Source organism: Lontra canadensis, unplaced genomic scaffold (assembly GCF_010015895.1).
Source record: "Lontra canadensis isolate GAN:19392208 unplaced genomic scaffold, GSC_riverotter_1.0 scaffold1, whole genome shotgun sequence".
NCBI lineage: Eukaryota > Metazoa > Chordata > Mammalia > Carnivora > Mustelidae > Lontra > Lontra canadensis.
Window position 1 is genome coordinate 70,157,423 of NW_022630995.1, and position 23,567 is coordinate 70,180,989.

The following is a 23,567-nucleotide window of genomic DNA, read 5'->3' on the forward strand; positions in this document are numbered from 1 at the left end:
GCTGGATTTCAGACTCTGAACCCTCTGCCCCAGGCAGTGTGAACCAAGGCAGGGAGGAAGGACACAGCAGGAGATGAGACTGGGACAGTTTTTATCACTACATTTTCCTGCTCCATTTTATAAGTGAATCTCACTCTTGCTCTCAAATCTGTAACACCAGCCCTAATCTCTCCCTTGAACTTCAAAGTCACATAGCCAACTGTTTGCCACATATATAGATGTCTCATAAGCATCATCCCTGCTCATTTTCCTGTTTTCCCAACTCAGACTGCAGAAATCTGTAGTCATGTTGGAAACCTAGCAGGGATTCTAATCTCCTCTCTCTAAGTCAGTTCAAAGTCTTTTCAATAAAAGCTCTTGGATATTTTTCATATTTTCCCCTATTTCCTAATCCTTTCTGCCCTGGTTTATTCTTTTATCTTCTTTTGCATGAAACTACTATCACTTTAGGTTCCTGACAGGTGATTTCTCTGGCTTTAGTTTTGCCTTTCTGAAACAATCTTCTGTATGGGCACCAGAATGATCTTCCTGAAAGATGTCGTACCTAATAGTCTTTAGCTACGTTTCTCGATTGAAATACCTGTTCCCATGATAGCCAGTAGTGTTGTTCCAAGATACATAAAGTCACCTGAAAAAAAGTTGGGAGGAGGGAGAATGTGACTTCGTTATCTTTATATTAAAACAACTACCTCTTTTTTTGTGTCAGTACCATGCTGTCTTGGTGATCACAGCTTTGTAGTAAAGCTTGAAATCAGGCAACATGATATGCCCCCAGTTTTGTTTTTTCTTTTTCAACATTTCCTTAGCAATAAGGGGCCCTTCTGGTTCCACACAAATTTTAGGATTATTTGTTCCAGCTCTTTGAAAAATGTCAGTGGAATTTTGATCGGGATGGCATTGAAAGTTTAGATTGCTCTAGGCAGTATAGACATTTTAACAATGTGTATTCTTCTGATCCATGAGTATGGAACGCTCTTCCATCTTTTTGTGTCTTCAGTTTCTTTCATGAGTGTTCTGTAGTTCCTTGAGTATAGATCCTTTACCTCTTCGGTTAGGTTTAGTCCCAGCTATCTTATGGTTCTTGGTGCTATAGCAAATGGAATCGATTCTTTTATTTCCCTTTCTATGTTTTCATTGTTAGTGTATGAGAAAGCAACTGATTTCTGTACATTGATTTTGTATCCTGCCACATTACTGAATTGCTGTATGAGTTCTAGTAGTTTGAGGGTAGAGTCTTTTGGGTTTTCCATATAAAGTATCATGTCATCTGTGAACAGAGAGAGTTTGACTTCTTCTTTGCCAATTTGAATACCTTTTATTTCTTTTTGTTGTCTGATTGCTGTTGCTAAGACTTCTAGTACTACGTCGAACAACAGTGACGAGAGTGGACATCCTTGTCGTGTTCCTGATCTCAAAGGGAATTCTGTCAGCTTTTCCCCATTGAGGATGATATTCGCTGTGGGTAGATTTTAGGAGGTTGAGGAATGTTCCCGCTATTCCTATACTTTGAAGGGCTTAATCAGGAACGGTTGCTCTATCTTGTCAAATCCTTTTTCTACATCAATTGAGAGGACCATGTGGTTCTTCTCTCTTCTCTTATTGATTTGTTCTATCACATTGATTGATTTGCAAATGTTGAACCACCCTTGAATCCCAGGGATAAATCCCACCTGGTCATGGTGGATAATCTTTTTAATGTACTGTTGGATCCTGTTAGCTAAGATCTTGTGGAGAATCTTGGCATCAATATTCATCAGGGATATTGGTCTGAAATTCTCCTTTATGGTGGGGTCTTTGTTTGGGGATTAGGGTAACGCTGGCTTCATAGAAAAAGTCTGGAAGTTTACCTTCTATTTCTATTTTTTTTTTTAAGATTTTATTTGTTTATTTGACAGAAATCACAAGTAGGCAGAGAGGCAGGCAGAGAGAGAGGAGGAAGCAGGCTCCCTGCTGAGCAGAGAGCCTGATGTGGGGCTTGATCCCAGAACCCTGGGATCATGACCTGAGCTGAAGGCAGAGGCTTAATTCACTGAGCCACCCAGGCGCCCCCTGTTTCTATTTTTTGAAACAGCTTCAGGAGAATAGGTATTATTTCTTCTTTGAATGTTTGGTAGAATTCTCCAGGGAATCTGTCAGGTCCTGGGCTCTTGTTTCTTGGGAGGTTTTTGATCACCGCTTCAGTCTCGTTACTAGATATTGGTATATTCAGATTGTCAGTTTCTTCCTGATTCAATTTTGGAAGTTTATAGGTTTCCGGGAGTGCATCCATTTTGTCTAGGTTGCATAACTTATTGGCATGTAACTGTTGATAGAAATTTCTGATGATTGTTTCTATTTCCTTGGTGTTAGTTGTGATCTCTCCCCTTTTCACTCTCTGGAACAGAGTAGAGAGCCCAGATATGGACCTGCAACTCTATGGTCAAATAATCTCCAACAAAGCAGGAAAAAATATACAGTAGAGAAAAGACAGTCTCTTCAATAAATGGTGCTGGAAAAATTGGACAGCTATGTGTAGAAGAATGAAACTCGACCGTTCTCTTACACCGTACACAAAGATAAACTTGAAATGGATGAAAGACCTCAACGTGAAGCAGGAATCTATCAAAATCCTGGAGGAGAACATGGGCAGTAACCTCTTCGACATTGGCCAAGGCAATTTCTTTCAAGACATGTCTCTAAAGGCAAAGGAAACAAAAGCAAAAATAAACTTTTGGGACTTCATCATGATCATAAGCTTCTACACAACAAAGGAAACAGTTAACAAAGAGGTAACCCACGGAATGGGAGAAGATATTCGCAAATGACACTACAGACAAAGGGCTGATATCCAAGATCTATAAAGAACTCCTCAAACTCAACACCCAAAACACAAATAATCACGTCAAAAAAATGGGCAGAAGACATGAACAGACACTTCTCCAGAGAAGACATGCAAATGGCTAACAGACCCGTGAAAAAATGTTCATCATCATTAGTCCTCAGGGAGATTCAAATCAAAACCACGTTGAGATACCACCTTATACCAGTTAGAATGGCCAGAGTCAACAAGACAGTAAACAACGTGTGTTGGAGAGGATGTGGAGAAAGGGGAACCCTCTTACACTGTTGGTGGGAATGCAAGTTGGAGCAGCTACTTTGGAAAACAGTGTGGAGATTCCTTAAGAAATTAAAAATAGAGCTACCCTATGACCTGCCATTGCACTACTGGGTATTTACTCCAAAGATACTGATGTAGTGAAAAGAAGGGCCATCTGTACCCCAGTGTTCATAGCAGCAGTGGGCACAGTTGTCAAACTGGAAAGAACCATGATGACCTTCAATAGACGAATGGATAAAGAAGATATGGTCCATATATACAATGGAGCATTATGTCCCCATCAGAAAGGATGAATACCAACTTTTGTATCAACATGGACGGGACTGGAAGAGATTATGCTGAGTGAAGTAAGTCAAGCAGAGAGAATCAATTATCATATGGTTTCACTTACTTGTGGAGCATAAGTAACACATAACATAACATAACATAACATAACACGGAGGACATCGGGAGATGGAGAGGAGAAGTGAGTTGGGGGAAATTGGAGGGGGAGACAAACCATGAAAGACTGTGGACTCTGAGAAAGAAACTAAAGGTTTGGGAGGGGATGGGGGTGGGGGGTTGTGTGAGCCTGGTGGTGGGTATCATGGAGCACTGGGTGTAGTATATAAACAATAAATCTTGGAACACTGAAAAAAAAATTAAATAAAAAAAAAAAACTACATCTTAACTAGCTTATTGTGGTGATTGTTTCACAACATATGCAAATATCAACTCACTGGCTCGCCGAAACTAATATGTCAACCAAACATCAATTAAAAAAATAAGTAAATGAAAATCCACGAACCCAAAACCAAAACAACAAAAACAACAAATATGTACTGTAGAGTGGGCTGCAAAATTTGCACATATTTTGAAGAAACGTCAGAGAAATTTCATGACTGTGGGGGGGCTATTTCAGGTTATGCCTCCACCCACATCCCTTTTATTCAAATTTACCACAATTAGAGGGTTTTTTTTAGAAAAAAGGTTTAAGAAACACTGGTGTGTAGGGGAGTGTTCAGGCTCTTTAACTAGCGTATCAAAAAGATCAGCAGAACCAGATTTCTCTCTTAACTTCTGAATTTCCCCTGTTGGCCCTTAAATAATGAAGAGCTTCTGGGTGTGTAGCACCATGTTTTTGAAAACCTCCTTGCCTTTCCCTCAGCAGTGCTCCAAACAGAACACCTGTCCTTGCTTCCCTTGACTTTTGAACTCAAGCTCCTCCCAACCCCCCACTCCCAGAGTTCTCCCCTCAGGCAGCACATTCTCCAGATTCCTCCTCTGACCTCCTGCTCTCCCCTCCCAAGCTGTCTGGATCCCATCCTCTGGGCACACTATTATCACTAGAAGTCAGGGCTAGCTGCCTTGTTTTATCGTGCCCATATTTCCTTCACAGAGACATCTTTCATTTTGTTCTCCTAGAAGGGCCATTTTCAAGTGCTCACTTGGACTTTCTTTCAGAAGGGAAGAGAGTCATCTGAATGGTGAGATGGGTCAGACCTGACTTCTGTGGGCCACACTGACAGGAAGGCAGAATGGCTTCCTTGAAAAGACAACTCGGGCCATCTCTGGGTTCTTTCGCTCATAAAAGTTCTTACGGACTCCCTCCAAGAAGGGCCAGCTCTCTCCACTTTTCCTCCAAAATAGTAAGCACATGTGGCAAGTCATCCCTTTTGTGGCTATAGCCTCACTGTGGTCCACTTGCTCTTTCAGTAATGGGCTGGGAGTGAGTTAACTTGGGCAGGGAAATAGGACATCCCACTGTGCTTGGCAATATAGCCATTGTCAGACAGCCCAGATAAAACTGACAGCTTCTGTTTGGGTCTGGTGTTATCTATGTATTCCTAATTAGTTAAATCCCAAGGAGAAGGAAATCTGTAACATCCAAAATATCACAATGATTTAAATTACCAGTTAAGTTAGTTCTACCAATTAGCCTATAAACTTCTGGAAGGCAAGACTACTATATCTTTCTTTATTGATGTACTTCCCTCAGTACAGAGTACTTGGCAGATAAAAGGTGCAGAATTATTTTATCTGTTAATTTTTTTCTGATTATAGAAGCAATGTAACATTCTAGAACAAAAGAATTCTGTAAAAATAGGAAATAAAAAGTGATCCAACAAACTAAAGATTATATATTAACAGAATATAAACTTGTATGCTTACTCTTTTTTACTATCTGTATATATGTTGTTTTACCAGAAAGAGAGATGATTTTATACATAGTTTTGTTTTTAAAAAACAATTTTTTGCAACATTAAATATTCTTCTCTAAGCTAATTTTCATAGCTGTATGGTATTACATTGGCAAATGAATAAAAAGTAGCCCTTTGATAAATAATATTTATCAGACATTTGTCAAGTGTTTTTTGTGTGTGTGTGTGCTTTGCCACATGGCTTATGTGCATTACTGTATCACTTCTTCCCAACTCTGGGACAGGAATTTTTATATATCCATTTATACATGAAGGAACAGAGGCTAATGAACATAAAATAGCTTGTCCAAGGTCACACAAGTATTAAGTGGTGAAACTGGGATTCAATTACACTTGATTTAAAACGAGAGCCTCTGTAACTTTTAAAAGGATATTCTGTAATTTATTTAGCATATATCCATTGTTGAGCATTTAGGCTGTTTCTGATTTTCTTGTAGTGATTAGTAATGCTGCTGCCTATGTTAGACGTCCTTAGAGCCAAATCTGGGTATATATTTTTGGTTTTGTGCTTCAAATAAATTCTTAAAAGTGAATTTTTGGTCTCAATTGTTTTTTCTAATTACAAATCTAGCATGTGCACAAAATGGAAAATTTGGAATATATAAAAAAAGCACAAAGTAATAAAGGAAAAACCACTTACAATAATTCCACCTTCCAGATAGTACTGTTTTAAATCTCACTTTCTCTCTAGCTTCTTCTTATGTGTATCATATACACACATTTATCCATAAACTATGTACATGTATATGTACACACAAATATAGTGTTATAGTTACATTGAATTGTATATCTTACCTTTTTTGTTATATGTTATAGAAAATGGTATGATATCGTTGCTATGTATATAAATGTATACACATATGTTTTCTTTGCAGGTAATCAATTAATTAATTGTAGAAACCATATTTTGGAGTTTAAGGAAAAAATGCTACGTTTAAAAAACAAAACTGAAAGAAATCGCCAAGAGCTGATCAAAGCCTTGAGTAAAATGAAGTATGAAATGACACAGAGAAAAAATATGTCCATAAACTTAGGTTTGTGTTGCTTTTGTTTTTACGTGTGGTGGTTTGTTTGTTGGTTTTGTGTTTTGTGTTTGGGAATTAAGATTTTGTGCTTTCTGATTTTAGGACACTTCTCCCCAACAAATATAACTAAATTAGTACTTGTTCTTTTATTGTGAGGCATACAAAAATCAGGTAAGAGATATCACTGATATACTTCCTCTCCTCTCTAGCTCAGAAATGGTCTTCCTGTGTTTTCCGTGTGACCTGCACCACCATCATGACCCATACACTAGATGGGCCGGAACCCTGAGTGTCCCTTTGACTCCTGCCCCTCCCCCCGCCTCCTGTCACATATGCCCACTTCAGTCAGTTCACAATCCTGAGTATCTCACAAATCTGTGCACATTTTCCCATCACCATCTCTGCTAGTCATGTCTCCTTCATGCCTCATCTGAATGACTGCTAACATACTTCTCTGTTTTTTCTCTTTCCCCAGAATTGTCCCTGCTTATTTCCACTGTAACCAAAGGGAAGGTTCACTGTCCTGTGTATCATCCTGCAGTGGCTCCCATTTCTCCAGGGTAAAAGTCCTGCCTCTGTTTCCCCTTTTGTAGTCAGGTAGTCCTCACTCTTAATCCCTTGCAACCACTAATCTATTCTCTGTTCTTAGAGTTTTCCCTTTCCCAGAATGCCATACGAATGCAATCATACAGTGTGCAATCCTTGGAGACTGACTTCTTTCACTTAGCAAAGATTCACTGAAGTTGTTATGGGACCAAATTTTTGTTGCCTTTATATTGCTGAGTAAACTATGATTACATGGATGTACAGTGGATACAGTTTGACTATCCTTTTACCAACAGGTGGTTTTCATTTTTTTGGCAATTACAAGTACGTGTTGCTGTAAACATTCATATACAGGTTTTTTGTGAAGAGAATTTTCTTAAAATTTTTTTTTCTTAAAAAAATTTCCTTGGGGTGCCTGGGTGGCTCAGTGGGTTAAAGCCTCTGCCTTCAGCTTGAGTCATGGTCCCAGGGTCCTGGGATTGAGCCCCGCATCGCATCGGGCTCTATGCTCAGTGGGGAGCCTGCTTCCTCCTCTCTCTCTCTCCCTGCCTCTCTGCCTACTTGTGATCTCTGTCAAATAAATAAATAAAATCTTAAAAAAAAATTTTTCCTTAAAAAATACATGTATATTATCCTGAATACATATCAAATGGATATGTGATTTGGAAATGCTTTCTCCCAATTTTGGCTAGTCTTTTCATTCTCCTTACGGTGTCCTTCAGAAAGCAAACATTTTTAATTGTGAAGTTCAATTTATCAATTTTTCTTTTTATATAATGTTTTTGATGTTATCTTTAAGAACACTTTACCTTCTTCAGGGTCATGGAGATTTTCTTTTATGTGTTTTTTAATTTTATACTTTCAGATTTTAAATTTGGGTCTATGAAACTTTCGAATTGATTTTTATAAATGGTGTGAAGTACTGGTCAAGATTCAGTCTTTTTCATTTGAATGTCCAAGTATTCTAGCACCGTTTGTCAAAAAGCCTGTCCTTTCTGCACTGAATTGCCTTTGCACCTTTTCCAGAAATCAATCGATAATATTTATGTAGATCTATCTCTGGATTTTCTATTCTATTCCATCGGTCTATATATCTTTTCTTAATGTAATATCACACTGTCTTGATTACTATATTATGTATTATGAATTAAATAGGGTGTGAGTCTTCTAATTTTGTTCTTCTTTTTCAAAATTTTAGAGGTATATTCAAATGAGTGGTCTAAGTAGAATCATTAAATGTTGAGCTACAAAACAATGTTCAGGATACAAACTATAATGTGATATTAATCAAAATAGCAGATCAGATCAATTATAGCATGTTTCAGTTGCACTTCATTCAGAACTGATAGTTCTGTTAGTCTCTGGTTATGTAGCTCATAGTGCTAGGCTTAAATATTACTTTTTAAATAAATGTGAATCAACAGTATTTGAACTATATTTTGTAGCCATATAATTTTAATAGTTCACATTTAATTGTATGTCTCATATACTGAATATTAAATGTTTATTTCATTATGAAAAATTGTACCAGAGAAAAATCCCTACGGTCATGTACTTAGAAACCCTATTTTTTCTTTCTTTCAGTTGAGAAGAAAATGAATACATTGGGTAAGAGTGAAACAGCATCTAATACATTTGAAATCCTAAAGTTCTTTTTTCCTCATCTAAGGAAAGCAGGCAGAATTTATCCTGATGTAATCATTGGCAAAGAGAAAACAGGTGGTAAGCAAACTTAGAATTAGAAAATCAAATATAGATATTTTGATCTTTGAGGACATGCTTTTAAGTTTTGTTGTCTTTTTTGTTTATTTAATTTTTTAAAGATTTTGTTTATTTATTTATTTGAGAGAGAGCGTGAGAGGGGGAAGGGCAGAGGGAGAAGCAGCCCCCTGCTGAGCAGGGAGCCAGATGCAGAGCTCCATGTGGAGCTCCATCCCAGGACTTCAGGATCATGACCTAAGCTGAAGGCAGTCACTCAACCAACTGAGCCATCCGGGTGTCCCTGTTTATTTAATTTTTAAAATAGGCTCCATGCCCAATGTGGAACTTGAACTAAGAATCCTGAGATCAAGAGCTGAATCCTCTACCAACTGAGCCAGGCAGGCGCCCCTTAAGCTTTTTTTGAACACTTCTCTAATTATTATTGTGCTTGCTTTTAAGTTTTAAAATGTAATCCATTAATATAATGCTCTGATATATAGGCCGCCAGCCTATGTGGCATTAATTTGGACTGTCAGCAATGACCTGGCACAAAAAAATTGACCAACAGATATTTAGACTTGAATTCAAATTCAATTTGAATACAGATGTTTTGAAAAATAGGTCATTATAAGCCACATACACATTTGACTTATATTGAGCATCTGCTAAGTACCGGACAACACTGGTCTCCCTTGGTTTTGATCAATTCATTCTTACCTGGTTATCTTCCTATTTCCCCATCTTTCTGGTGACCAAGGTCAGCAAAAACTTTATAGAAGACGTGATGTTAGCTGATCCTTAAAGCATGAATTTAACATCAGCAGGTATTGAAGAAGAGACAAGCATTTAAGTTAGAAGTAGGGATTTTAGGGCTAGTCCCACAGACCTTGTTTATTCTAATGAGCCAGTCACTCTAGGCCAGCGGCTGCAAATTGCATCCCACTGGCCAAACCTGCTACTTGACAGTAAGATCTGGTTGGAGCCTCGTCAGTATTCATTCTTACTTGTCTGCGGCAGAATGGAGTAGTTGTGACAAAGACTGTATGGCCCGAGAGCCAAAGGTGTTTACTGTCTGGTGCTTTCCAGAAAAAGCTTACTGACCTCTGTCTGATCTATGTGGCTCCTAGGGAATGAGTAGTGCTGTTCCATAGCACATGCCTCTGCCAAGCCTGCTGTGCTGGGATGGGGGTGCCCGCATGTCCTTTAGTATCTGAATTCTCCCTGTGTTCCATAGACGGACTTACTGTGCGTGCTTGCTTGCTTGCTTTTTTTTGTTTTCTCTCATTGTCTCATTTGACCCTCACAACCCACTACAGCAAGACCTATGATTATCTCTATTTTACACCTAAGGAAATTGAGGTTTAGAGATATTAAGGTGCTGCCTGGGATCACACTTGAGTCTTTAACTGCGTCAGATTCCCTCTTGGGAGTATTTTGAATGTGGCGTGTGTGTGTGTGCATAGACATGCATACATGTGTGTGAATATATGAGAAAGTGTGTGCTACCCCAATGCTATAGGTAACAGGAGGAGGAGAGGAAAGACATAGGGAAAAAACCCCAGTATACAGACACTATAAAATACAAGATACCAAGAACACTGTAAGATACGAGATACCAAGAATAAACATAGCCTTAAATAAACATCAGCCAAGATAAGCAGAAGCTCGTTCCAGAGAGTGAAAGGAGGGAGAGATGTTTGTAATCTGGAAGAAGAGCAGAACTCGTTTAGGGGTTTTGGGATGTTGAGGTAACCTAGTTAGCAGAATTGTGTTAAATCCTGGATAATTTTCTGATTCCCATCTATTTCCTGATTTCCATCTATGCTGTATATATTGATTTTCCTTTTGAGGCCCCTTTGGTGGATTTTCATAGGTTCTTGGGAGGATCAGTTTGCCTATAAATCTTCAATACCAGAGGTAATTTAAAAGGAGATTTTTTTCCCCCTGGTAACTGAAAGATCACAGCACATAATATGTTTGTAAATGCACTGAAGCCTGTAGCAAGGCCTACAGGGGAATCTGTGACCAGTCTTATTTGTTCTATATTCTGAGTATATCTCAAGTAATTTCTGCTCTCTACCCGCTATAGCTGTTCTTTCTGAGCTTTCATTTCTTGCGCAGTGTATTGAAATAGACTTGTAAACTGACTAAAGTCAATCCATTCTTCATACCCTCTTCAGAGCTACGTACTAAAATGCATAACGCATAACGTCATGCTCAACCCTTGCTTAAAATCCTTTAGTGGATCCTCAGGACATAGAGGGTGAAGCTAGCTCCTTGCACAATAGACTGTATCTTTCAAATCAGTTTTTGCTACTTCCCCTCCTTTCCAGCAACCCCAAAACACTTAGAGGCCCTATGAATAAGCCAAGTGATTAGCACAAGCTGATCGCTGCCTGCAGTGAACCCGCCACCTCCTACCGACCACAACTAACTTGTCACGTAAGTCCCTTCCCCAGTACGACTTTTCAGCTTAACTGACAACTTCTTTGTGCAGTCCTCCCATGTCCTCAAGTAACCAGCTTCTACCAGACATGGCCCTCATCCTCCTGCATACAATAAACCATTGAGAAGATATTCATATTCAGGAGAATATCTTTATGACCTAAAGATAAACAAAGATTTCTCAACAGGAATCAAAAAAGCACTAACTTTATATAAAGGACAATCCACAGCTACTCCACAGCTAACAATCCACAGATAACTGGCATTTGTTCAGGCAGAAAATGAACTTTGTGATAAAAATTAATAATAGTTTGGGTAATTTTTATAACTTAGTTTTGGACACTACTTATGACCATACAACTAACCCAAATGCAGTAATAAGCATAGCTATTAATGATAAATTGTGTTTTTCTCTATGGTTTGAAATGATGATTCCACACTCTTCTGTCTGCAGTCTCTTTTGCACTGGGTATTTCCACTGTTAACAGAGGAAATCAGAGTTACCTGAAGCAAACACTGAATTCCGTTGTCTCCAGGATGACTCCTTCAGAAGAGAAGGACTCTGTGGTGATCGTCTCTGTCGCAGATGTACGTATGAAAAATAAGTGGTTCTCCTTGTGCCAAGTCTATGGTCTCCAAATACCCTTCCCCCCTGGTAATTGCTGTATCGTTTTGGATTTTTTTTCCTGTGATCTCTCTCTGTCAAATAAAATAAATAAATAAATAAAATATTTAAATGAAATATTTTATAATATTTCAGTGTAGCAAATAGCTGGTGATTCAATTTATGGCTATCTTAAGAACTTTAAGTACTGTCAGAGGTATCTGCATCATGATGGATATTTTAAAATAAGCGGTCTGACTATATACAGTTTAGAGTACTCAGATTTGACAATAGAAATGTTATTCAAAATTTTACAGAATTTCATATTAGGGATGCTTCGGGTCCTGAGGCAATACTGTGTAATGCTAATCACTTTTGTAAAAAAAAAAAAAAAATCTGAGAATGTACTACCAAAAGCTATTTACAAATGAATCTTTTATCTAATCTAGCACAGAATTCGATAAAGAGTAGGCACACAAGGTTTGTTGATGAAAGAAAATTTGGGAATCAAGCTGAGTAATACCATCTGGAAAACTGTGGTATAGTTTTTTTTTTTTTTATAGATTTTATTTATTTGACAGAGAGAGAGAGATCACAAGTAGGCAGAGAGGCAGGCAGAGAGAGAGGGGGAAGCAGGCTTCCCACTGAGCAGAGAGTCCGATGCAGGGCTCGATCCCAGGACCCTGAGATCATGACCTGAGCCGAAGGCAGAGGCTTAACCCACTGAGCCACCCAAGTGCCCCAAACTGTGATATAATTTTGAAGTACATTTATTATCCTATAATACTCATAAAATGAAGACATTTTCAAAAAGAACAGTTCTTAGAAATAAGCCATCCCATTTTTAGGACAAAACTGTTTTAGATACATAGGTTTTTGCATACTAATTTTTTTTTTAAAGATTTTATTTATTTATTTATTTGTCAGAGAGCGAGAGAGAGAGAGAGAGAGAGAGAGAGAGACAGAGGGAGAACACAAGGTGGCAGAGCGGCAGGCAGAGGCAGAGAGAGAAGCAGGCTCCCTACTGAGCAAGGAGCCCGATGCGGGACTCGATCCCAGGACTCTGGGATAATGACCCGAGCCGAAGGCAGCAGCTTAACCAACTGAGCCACCCAGGCGTCCCTTGCATACTAATTTTTAAGTGTAAATAATGTGTAGTGATATTTTGTACTGTGACAAAAGGAAGAATGAAATATTTTCAGTATTCAAATTGGGTCTTTAAGACACGTGGGTATTTTAAATTCTTTTATAGACAGTGGAAAAACAAAAAGTTCTTAGGAAGCAATGCCATTCCCTGCCTAAACTAAACTAATGTGTAGCAACCATATAGTAGCAAAACTATGAGGCGTGCTTAATTTCAGTGAAATATTTTTCTCATTTTTAGGGAAATGAAGATTATTTAAAATCTGTTGTTGACATGATTACAAAAAGGTAAGTAGTGTTTGATAAGTTTGAAAATAGCTGTTCTTTCATTTTTCTGTTTTATTTTTTCTGCCCAATTATATTATTGTATTAGTGATCATATTCCTTCTGATGAGCGTAGCTGTATAGAAAGAACTACTTGGAACTACGGGTCGTTCTAAGCTGTTACAAAGTATAGCTTATAACTTTCCCCAGTTTTGTTGGTTGTCTGCCTGATAAAACCCAGCTTGTGCACGTTATCATCGCTGTATCTATTCTCCACGAAATCTACCTCCTCTGAAAAAAGCCTACTAGATTATTTTTTAAGCACTCTCGTGTTCCTTACTGTATGAAGTCACATTCTCCACTTCTGCTTACAATCTCCTGCCGGATGTAGCCTGGGAGGGGCGAGCACATGATGATGAACCAACATGAAGCTATTTATCAAGCAAGATGCTGTGGAATGGACGCAGCCTTTCAGATCTTTATGTTCAAGTGGTTGATGCAATTGGTAAGGAACAAATCACAGCCAGGAAGCTGGTGTTTGGTGCTGGTATGGAGAGGGCAGCATGAGAACACGTAGACAGGGAAGCCTTCCGCTCTACCTGCAAGATAGAAAGAAAGTAATAATTGAGGCTGAGTCTAAAGCTGTAAGTAGATTCTGTTAAAGCAGATAAAAGGAGAAAGTGAATGCCTGGCAAATAGAATTGCTTGAGAAGGCAGAAAGGCCAAAAAGGAGCCCGCTAGATTTGTGGAAATGGAAGTGTATTGTGGAGTGTGGGTGTTTGGGATTAAGGAAGGAGTATCAGTGGGAGCTCAGTCGGGCTGTGATAAGATCGTGAAGAGCTTGGGTAACAGGCTGAGCATTATGCACTTCATGCTACAGACTAGGGTCGCAAACGCGGCCTTCAAGCAGAATCTGGCCATCAGACAAGTTTGGCTTCGCCAGCAAGGTGTTTCGTTTTGTCTCCTTACCAGATAGCTCAAGGCGGGGGAAGCAAAGTTGTTTTCATCAAAAAAATTCTAGCTAATAACTGCAGAATGAATGGAATTAGAAAATCACCATTTCGAAACAACTGGTTCAGGCATGTCCTTAAGGGACATGTGGACCAGGCCCTTTACCAGGAAGGTGTGCCAGCCAGCCTCCAAACAGGAAACCTTTGGTCATTCAGATAGAGGGAATTCAGCACAGAAAATTGGTCAAGAAAGTGTTGACAAGGGCTGAGAGAACAAAAGAGAAGAAAGGAAGTGGGAGAAGCATAAAGGGTGCTGGGGTTATAGCCCCGCAACCCCCAGCCCCCCACCCCCCATCCCCCACCCCCCATCCCCCACCCCCCATCCCCACAGCCAACGCTGGGCCGCTCCTGCTGCTGCTGCGCTGTGGAAAATGCCCGGATGGCAGCGCTGGCCCGCTGCCGGAGCTGGGCACTCTACCCACTCCATGACCTCCTCCTGCTCCCGTCCTGCTGCTGCTGCAGACTTCCCCCAACCCCAGAGTAGGAAGCAGAACCTCCTCTTTGACTGCCTTCTAATCTCTTGATACTGCCTGCCATCTGCAGAACCTGTCTGGAAGCTGGCTGGCAGGGGGGCCGGGGTTGTGGCCTGCAGAGGCCCTGGCCCTGCAGTCCCGGCAGAGCGGAGTGTGAGAATGGGGCTGAGGCCAGATGCGCAGCCGGCAGCAAGGGCTCGGGTGCCCTCCCCTGAACCTCAGACCAGTCTCAGCATCACTGCCGCTAAGGCAGTCAGACATGCGGTGGCTTCTGTTGTATAGTCAATGAAATCCGCTGTGAAATAGCTAGAGCAGATTATTCCCCCCTGCCCTCCAAGATACAATGTAACAGAACAGAACAGCCTTTTTTTTTTTTTTTTTTCAGTTTCAGAGGCAGAATTTCCCGACCCATCCGTTGCATCTAACACCCATCCATCACGTCCCTCCTTAATGCCCCTCACCCAGTTACCCCATCCCCCTCCTCCCCTGCAGCAACCCTGTTTGTTTCCTCTGACTAGGAGTCTCTTACGGTTTGTCTCCCTCTCTGTTTTCCTCTTATTTTATTTTTCCTTCCCTTTCCCTATATTCATCTTCTTTGTTCTTAAATTCCACATATGAGTGAAATCATATATTTAAGACAGAACAACCTTTAGTATAATCTGAAAGCCAGTGTAGAGTATGCACAGTGAACAGAGGAAGCAATCCGTGGTAACCACTAGGATGCAGGACATTCTATAGGACAGTTGACCCATTTTTGAAAAAAGATAGCTGAGGGAAAAAGAGAAGAACTGAAATGACTGGTGTGGATAATAAGTTTAAAAAAGAAGGAAGAAATAACTGGTTATAATGAGAGGACCTTGATAGTCCCTGGAGCACCCCCTCCCCACCCCCTGTCTTCATCAATTAGTTACTTGTTAGGATAATGGGCTTATTTGAATATCAACTGAATGTTCTGTGATGTTAAAATTCTTAGCCTTGTAAGGTGTGATAATGGCTTGTGATTGTGTAAATAAATGTGCTTTTTTGATTTTGACACTGAAGATTTAAAGGGTGAGAACTGATTATCTAGGATTTGTTTTAAAATACTTCAACAAGAAAAAGGGGGCTGAATGGATGAAACAAGTGTGATTAAAAAAAAGTAATGCTTATTGAAATCAAGTGATCAGGGATTCATTATAGTCCCACTTTTGTGTCTGTGTTAATTTTCATAATAAATTTAAAGATGTAAAGAATTGAATTAGGCTATTCTCAGCAAGCTGGACTGATGGGGAGAGATGTTGAAGCACAGCAGCCTAAAGGAAAACGTGATTGGCAGGGTGGGTCTGGAGATGGGAGCCCCAGGAGTGGCTCTGTACCTGTGCTCTTTCATCGCTCACGGATGGGAGGAAGCTGATGAATAAAGTCTCTGGGGGTTGGGGAGGGGGGAGTTGGATGCAAGGTACACAGGGCAGGAGATTTAGGGGAAAAAGATAGGAACCGGTGAAGGAGTAGGAAAAAATAGTTTGAGAAAGGAGGGTGAAATGAAAGCATTCCCTCCTTAAAGGATTTTCTTTTCTCTGTGAAAGAAAGATAGTATGTTGAGAATGAGTGATTTATTGGCAGTGAACTTGACCTTGAGGATGGTAGTGAAGCCTTGAAGTAGATGATGTGTGTGGAGGGAGATAGAACTGGTAGAGATTAACTAAAACACCCTTGTATGTCTAATTTTACCCCAAAAAGATTTCCCAGGGAAAAAAGTTGTCTCATACTTGAATCCTTAAAATGTTCTCATATTCCAGGGTAGCCTCTCTTGGTTGCTTTATTCTGCATAATAAACCACTGCTTGAAGAAGACACATTAGCCTGAAATGACTTAAATTTATGCTAGTTTGGTGTCCTTATAAGGGAGTCTTAACAGAATCCGTTACAAAGAAGGCAGAGGTTTGCAAACAATTTCTAGGGATATGTTTTGAAATCCTTTGAAGATGACTAAAAAATTACAGTACGTGGTTACTTGTGGAGATCACAAATAAAAATACTACTTGGTGTATAAAAAAACTTATGTTTTGCTATAAAATGTACAGTCAATGTCACTAACTAGAATTTTAGTTAGACTTAATAATCATGTGTACCAGAGAACGATGTTAGATGATTCAAAAAAGAGATTCTCGTGATTATGAGAATGTTAATGTCAATACAGGATAAAGAGTTGGAGTAAAATTGTTTTATTTTTTGTGAGAATAGAATACAACTATAATTTAAAAATAGATCTTATAGAATATGCAATTTTTAAAAAAGATTTTATTTATTTATTTGATAGAGAAATCACAAGCAGGCAGAGCAGTAGGCAGAGAGAGGGGGAAGCTGGCTCCCTGCTGAGCAGAGAACTCACTGAGCCACCCAGGCGCCCCTAGAATATGCAATTTTAAATGAGATTGTATCTAAGTTAATGTAAACTCGTAGCTTTTCATTTCTATACATAAATTTTTATATATTTAACTTAGCCAAAACTCTTTGCTAGGTCTCCTCATTGGGGTTAATGAAAGATTGCTCTGTATTTTATTGGTCTTAAATTTGAGACTGTAATTGTTAAAGGATCCAACTAAGGTTATATATAACCTTCATATAAGGTTATATATATATAAGGTTATATATAACCTTAGATGAAGCTGTATATAACTATTACTTTATTTTACTTTATTAAAACTATACAGCTATAAAGCTTCCACTTTTTTATAATAACAAGGTAGAATCATTCATTTATAATGGCAACAATGTATAGTTATACCATTTTCCCTAGTCACTGGCAGCTAGCAATTCTGGTATCATTATCTCAAGAACTTTTGATGCTATCCATAACCTAATAAGCTAGAAAAGATTTAAAGAATCCTAGAAAGGTGTCCCCACACAGGATTTCAAAGGTCTTGCTTAAGACAGACTGAATAAAACTGAGCCTGGAATCTTTCTCTTTATTAGTAATGGGAAATTATACCATCAAGAAAGAAATTATTTGTAACTTGACTTTTGTTGCCTTGGTACTTTGCCTGAAATTTTCTGGAGGATAAAATCTACTTACAAACATCTGTAATCCAAACTTTTTGTGATTGTATATACTGCAACTTAATGTTATTTTCACTTGCCTCTGCTATTCTAAATTGCTATAAAAAGTTATGCAATTTAACTTTTAAAAAATGTAGATATTATGTTAGTAATTTTTACCGCAAACCAAATAGAAATCCTCATTCTTTTCTTCCATACCAATATTTTCTACTCCTCAAGGAACATACTAAAATGGATTTTTAAAAAACTTTTCTGGGACGCCTTGGTGGCTCAGTCGGTTAAGCAACTGCCTTCAGCTCGGGTCATGATCCCAGGGTCCTGGGATGGAGTCATTGGGCTCCCTGCTCAGCAGGGGGTTCTGCTTCTCCTTTTGCCTGCTGCTTCCCCTGCTTGTGCTCTCTCTCTCTCTGACAAATAAATGAATAAATAAAATCTTTTAAAAAATAAAAAACCTTTCTATTTGATATACCATTAAATCAGAAGAGCCAGTAAGCCTTTCATCCCCTGTACTCACCCATTTACACTCCCACCTAAAAAAATAAATAAGGAAAAAAAAAACAAAACTCTTCCATTGATACATAGAGCCTGGGAAGAATCTATGTATGTAGAAGAATTCTTTCCTTACCCGGGTATGTATTGCTATTCCAGTTTTACAGATGAAGAAACTGAAGGTCAGAGAAAGTAAATGACTTGCTCAAAGTGTGTTAAGTGAAGGATGCAAAATTGGTAGAGACCCTTTTCTGGATCTCACTTTCTCTCTAGCACTGCTAGAGGTTGCTGCTGCTATCCCATGCTCATGATACATACCTATTAGGAAACATCTGGAAACCATTTAAAATGCAAATGAAAGGAATACAATTGTCCACATTCCAATGGCACAAGGAGGCAACAAGACCACATGTTTTGCTGTCTGTAAGTAAACTGAACAACAGAGTAGCAGTGATCAGGCACCCATAGATTCTGAAAGAAGCAGTGAGATGGTGAGGTGATGATATGCAATTTATGTAGTGATTTGTGGACTGAAGAGTCAGAAGCAAGTTCGTACTTTATGGAATTGTTCGAGGTTAATCCAGTGTGAAGACTCAAATTCAACCAGTGTTGTTGAGGGAGAGCTGTTATTTAACTGACACATGGTAACAGATTCATGCATAATAGAATTGTGCAAAGTGAGGACTACTTATTTTGCACATAATAGAGATTCTGCATATAAAACCCCATCTTGCTTTTTCACCTATTAGCATAAAACAAACATTTTCTTGAGACTTTAGCATTTCAATAAATAATGTAATGCCTAAATTTAAATCTCATTTAAAGTCATATTATCTATGTCTAAAGGAGAACCATTTAATGTTCTACCTGGTGTGTCCTGTCCTTTACCTTGATGGTACAAAACGTGTATTACAGGTTTTGTGAGCAATATTTCATGCATTTTAATAATATCCTAGTTGGTCTATAAATATTAACTTTAAAGATTCTGAAAAGCATACATAGTCATCCAATGAGTTGTGGACAAGTCACACTCATTCAGCAGCCATGAGGGTATTCAATAGGACATTTACTAAACTCAAAACTATGCACTTTAAAAAGTCATCTAATGTTCTATGCTAGCTTGTTAGTTCCATTATTTTGAATCTTTTAGAGTACATACCTGATTGTAAACTTGCAAAATTTCAAAGTGCCTACAATTTTTACAAAAGGAAATTAATTTTATATTGTATTTTTTAACTTTGTTAGGTTGCTTACTAATTTGTAAAAGAAATAGACTAAAAAGTATTAGTTTTATCCAAAATGTGGATATCATGTATCAACATGTGAAATAATTCAAATACAAATGTTATGTGGATATGCACAAAGACATTCTTTTTAAATATCTGTTATTTTGGTAAATCAAATATTAAGTTGCAAGCTTCCAATTACTTCTGTTTACAGATTCAAAAGGCAACTAAGGTCTGGATCATTAGAAATCATTTCAATACCTGCCTTTTTTTATCCAAACATATTACACGTCAAGCAGTCAACTGAGGACTCCGGAAGATCAGAGAGGTATGACGTACTACCTTAAATAACCTCATCAGATGTAATGTGGGAACCGGCATCCGATAGATCCCCATCTCAAACCGCAGCCAGCTCCTGTTAGCTGCATCCAGCAGCGTTGAGTCGGTAGCATGAAATCAGCCATGGTAGGAGCATTTACACCACGGAGATGGGCAAAACACAAACCGTGGTTCACCCTCACCCTACTCCCCGAAGAATCAGTTGTTAAAACATTTACCACCAGCATGCCACTGAGTATCTGTGTTCACGTTGTCAGCCAATAATTAGCAAGGGTGTAAGGAAGGGGGAAAGACTGGAGTTATAAATTATTACAGGTACATTCTAGTTCCAGTTTTTTTGTTTGCCGTAGGTCATCCTAGACAGGTAGTTTAGACTTTGTCTTCTTACCTTCCTCTGCTTTCCCTAGTGCATAATAAAATCTACAATATATATTTGGGAAAGTCATTGTAAGAATAAAATATAGTATTTATGAAATAATTTTGAAAAAAGGTCTATACATGTATAAAGGATCACTATTGTTTGATTATAAATGTCATAGGTATTATAAGAAGTGTAATGATTTGGTTCCTCAGAATTACTAGAGTAAAAGAAATGTCAGAATTCAGAAAAAAGTTTGATCCCAGAAAACTTATTAGCTCTGTTTTGTTTAATGGTAATAAATGGTATGTTAGAATCTGGAAATCTCTTAGGGATTTTCCTTTGCTTTAAATTAAGTAGTCAGTTCTTAGAGTCATAAAGCTGGGAGACATTGTAGGTCCTGTTTTTCCTTCTGCTCTTTGTGTCTCCATCATCATTTCTTCTTCTTCTTCTCCTTCTTCTTCTTCTTCTTCTTCTTCTTCTTCTTCTTCTTCTTCTTCTTTTTTTAAACAATCTCTCTCTGCGTTATCCCCCTTGTCTCCATTCCTCTGCCTTGGACTTACTTCAGGCCATCCATGATCTATTTGTTTTCCCTAAGCCTAGCCTAGCCTGGCCTCTCTTCCAGTTCATTCTCCAAGTGTAGCCAGAATACCTTTTTCATAAGAGATCAGGTCCAAAGTTTCCTTCCTGATCTCGTCTCTGCCCACCTCCCCATCAGCAGCTTTTCTGTCCTCTCTCGGTGCTCTGGATCTAAGGTGGCATGCTCTCTCGTGCGTTTCATGTCTTGGCAATACTGGTCCTCCCACTGAATGCCCGGCCTCCCGATCCACCCGTCCCATCTTATTTTACGTCGTCATTGCCAATGTCTCTGTAGAGCACTTACCTAATCATTCTGATTTTATTACTTTTCTGTCTTTTCATACTGGATTATGAAACTCAGAAGGGCAAAACTGCATCGTGTCTTGCTCTTTGTATGTTCAGGAAGTGGCCTAAACCTAGCTTAGTATTAAATTAGAATAGAGTTTCTTCTTTATTTTTATTTGAACAAGACCTAAGGCCAGAGATACTATTAACTTTACTACACAGGTCAGAATTCAACCAAAACTTAAAATAGATAGATTATGCTTCTCCTAGTGTAGTGATGGCAGATAAGGTCCACTGAATAAAGATGGGAAACATTTTAATACAACTTTTCACTGTAACATATTCAATTGCAACTACTGTAGATAGTACTCTATGTTAGCAAAGCGTAAAAAATTGTTTTAATTACTGAAGTGTGCTTATAAATAAAATTATATAATAATGACAAATATTAACAGATTTTATTGCTGTCTTTAGTTGGCGTATCAAACAAGTACTGGATTTTTGTTTTTTGATGCTGTATGCCCAACCCAAGGCCATGTATTATTTACAGGTAAGACCGTGGTGTATGTGTGTATGTGTGTAATATAAAGTGGAAGTATCATGTTCTCCTTCCCTCTTTTGATTCCTTCCTTCCTCATCGTGTTCCTCCACCTTACTTTGTATTCAGGAAATACTTAATATATTTAAGTTCCAAAAGGAAGTTTAGAGTTGATTTTATGTAAGTCTTCTTGCTGGATTTACTGTTAACAAAGGAAATTTTAGTTACCTGAAGCAAACTGTAAAGAAATTCTCAAATTAGGAAAAAAATAGAAATTATGCTCCTTACGTTTCTCTTCCCACAAATTTCTTACATTAGGCAGATGTATTTTGAGCACTTTACAGCGTGTCAGACAGTGTGTATGCTTACCATTGGTTCCCTACATAGGCTCGCATTGTATGTTCAACCCAGTGCTACAGTGCCTTTCAGCATTTCTGAAATAAAGCAATTATATGTAGATTGAATTCCCTGAATTCTGGTGTATTGTTAAATAATAGTGTTATGTTTCCCAGCAGTGAGTGTACTCCTTACTATGTGTGACAATATGTAGTTGTAAGAAGAGTTTGCAAGACATCATTGGAGAAGAGAGAATGTTAGAAAAATGCCCAAAGCAGGGTCCTCTCTTTTATTGGAAGAAAAAAAAAATCTTTTGATTCCTAGTTAGTGGAATGTAACAGAAACACGAGATCCAGCCAGTGAATTCTTCCCAATTTTACAACAATGCAGTTCTCCTCTTTTTTGCTCTGGTCATATGCTTGAGGACTTTCACATTTTTCTGAATCATTTAGGAGGCTTTTTTTAGTGCATAGATTACACATAATATATATCAGATTTAAAAGAAAGGAAAATTCTAGTTTTCCTTTCCCCCTTTCTTAGGGAGAACTATTCTTAGGCTTATGTGCACCATCATTCTACCCAGCTGGTGGTGGATGAGAGTGCCGGTTCCCTTTTGTCATCTCTTGGCGATAGGACTTGGCACCTGTCATTTTGAACATAAAGCTAGTTGGCCTTAAATTAGAAACGGAAGTATTTGTAAGGATGAAAATGGATTCAGGTAAGCCATTTTTTTTTTTTTTCCAGTGAGGATTTAGATTGAGTGTTCCATATTATTATTTAGGAAAGAAACCTATCATCTCTGGTCTCAGAATCCGAAAGTGAAAACTAACAGTAGAAACCCTCAGCAACTTGAACTAAAAATAAAATTAACCTCATAAAAACATTTTCTTTAGTGTATGCTGTTGAAAGTATTTTCAATTCTCAAATGAATGCAACTTAGTCAATGGAAGTATCAAAGTTACTAATGACTTTTTGTTTGTTTTTTTTTTTCCAGCTAGAAGATGATATCATAGCTAAAAAGACATACTTTACAAAAATCACAGATTTTGTGCATAATATCACTTCAAAAAATTGGTTTTATATTGAGTTTTCAATTCTTGGATTCATAGGTAAACAATATATCTATTTTTAAGCACACAGGAATCTTAAAAGTTCTTAAGAACTTATCAGTTTGGGATGCCTGGGTGGCTCAGTTGGCTAAGCGACTGCCTTTAGCTCAGGTCATGAACTTGGAGTCCTGGGATCAAGTTCTACATTGGGCTCCCTGCTCAGTGAGGAGTCTACTTCTCCCTCTGACCCTCCCCCTTCTCGTGCTCTCTTTCTCTCATTCTTTCTCTCAAATAAATAAATAAAATCTTAAAAAACTTATCAGTTTGTTAATAAGTGGAAAGGAATGGCATGATTTCTATAAAGATACTTTTTAAGATAAGATCAAATTCAAGTATCTGAATTTCAGAAAATGTATTTTCAAACCAATTTTTTCCTAGATGGACAATATAGATTAGCAGGTTGACATATACATATATGTTATAAAAATGTAGGAAAGATACCACTTGCTAAGTGCTTGCTGAGAGTCTGCAAGTTCAGTGACTAAGGCGTACTTCTCGATTTTATGTAGAAAAATAGTTTCAGTTTACATAGAAACTCAAAGAATTAAAGTTCCAGAGAACGGAATTCTAACTTAGGACTCCTGTACTCTAAATTCCTTGTCACTTCCGGTATGCCAAAGCTGACCTACCTAGAAAAGTATAAAAATATGTGAATCGGACACCGAGGAGTTCCTAAAATTGTGCCCATGATGTGATTTTTAAAAACATTTCTTCTATGAATTTTCTTTTGCTTCCTTCCACTCTCTCCACTCTTCCTTCTA

General features: G+C 38.2%; 1 protein-coding gene across 5 annotated transcripts in view; it reads left to right on the plus strand.

Moving 5' to 3' along the window:
• MGAT4D (MGAT4 family member D) overlaps positions 1 to 23,567 on the plus strand; it is a 42,456-nt gene that overhangs the window by 9,742 nt on the left and 9,147 nt on the right. For all 5 annotated transcript variants that reach the window (XM_032870001.1, XM_032870254.1, XM_032870076.1 and 2 more), the window contains exons 2-8: positions 6,174 to 6,332; positions 8,454 to 8,591; positions 11,470 to 11,603; positions 13,004 to 13,050; positions 19,477 to 19,590; positions 21,298 to 21,373; positions 22,692 to 22,806. In XM_032870001.1, coding sequence (XP_032725892.1) covers positions 6,174 to 6,332; positions 8,454 to 8,591; positions 11,470 to 11,603; positions 13,004 to 13,050; positions 19,477 to 19,590; positions 21,298 to 21,373; positions 22,692 to 22,806 — 783 coding nt within the window. The remainder of the gene's footprint in view (positions 1 to 6,173; positions 6,333 to 8,453; positions 8,592 to 11,469; positions 11,604 to 13,003; positions 13,051 to 19,476; positions 19,591 to 21,297; positions 21,374 to 22,691; positions 22,807 to 23,567) is intronic.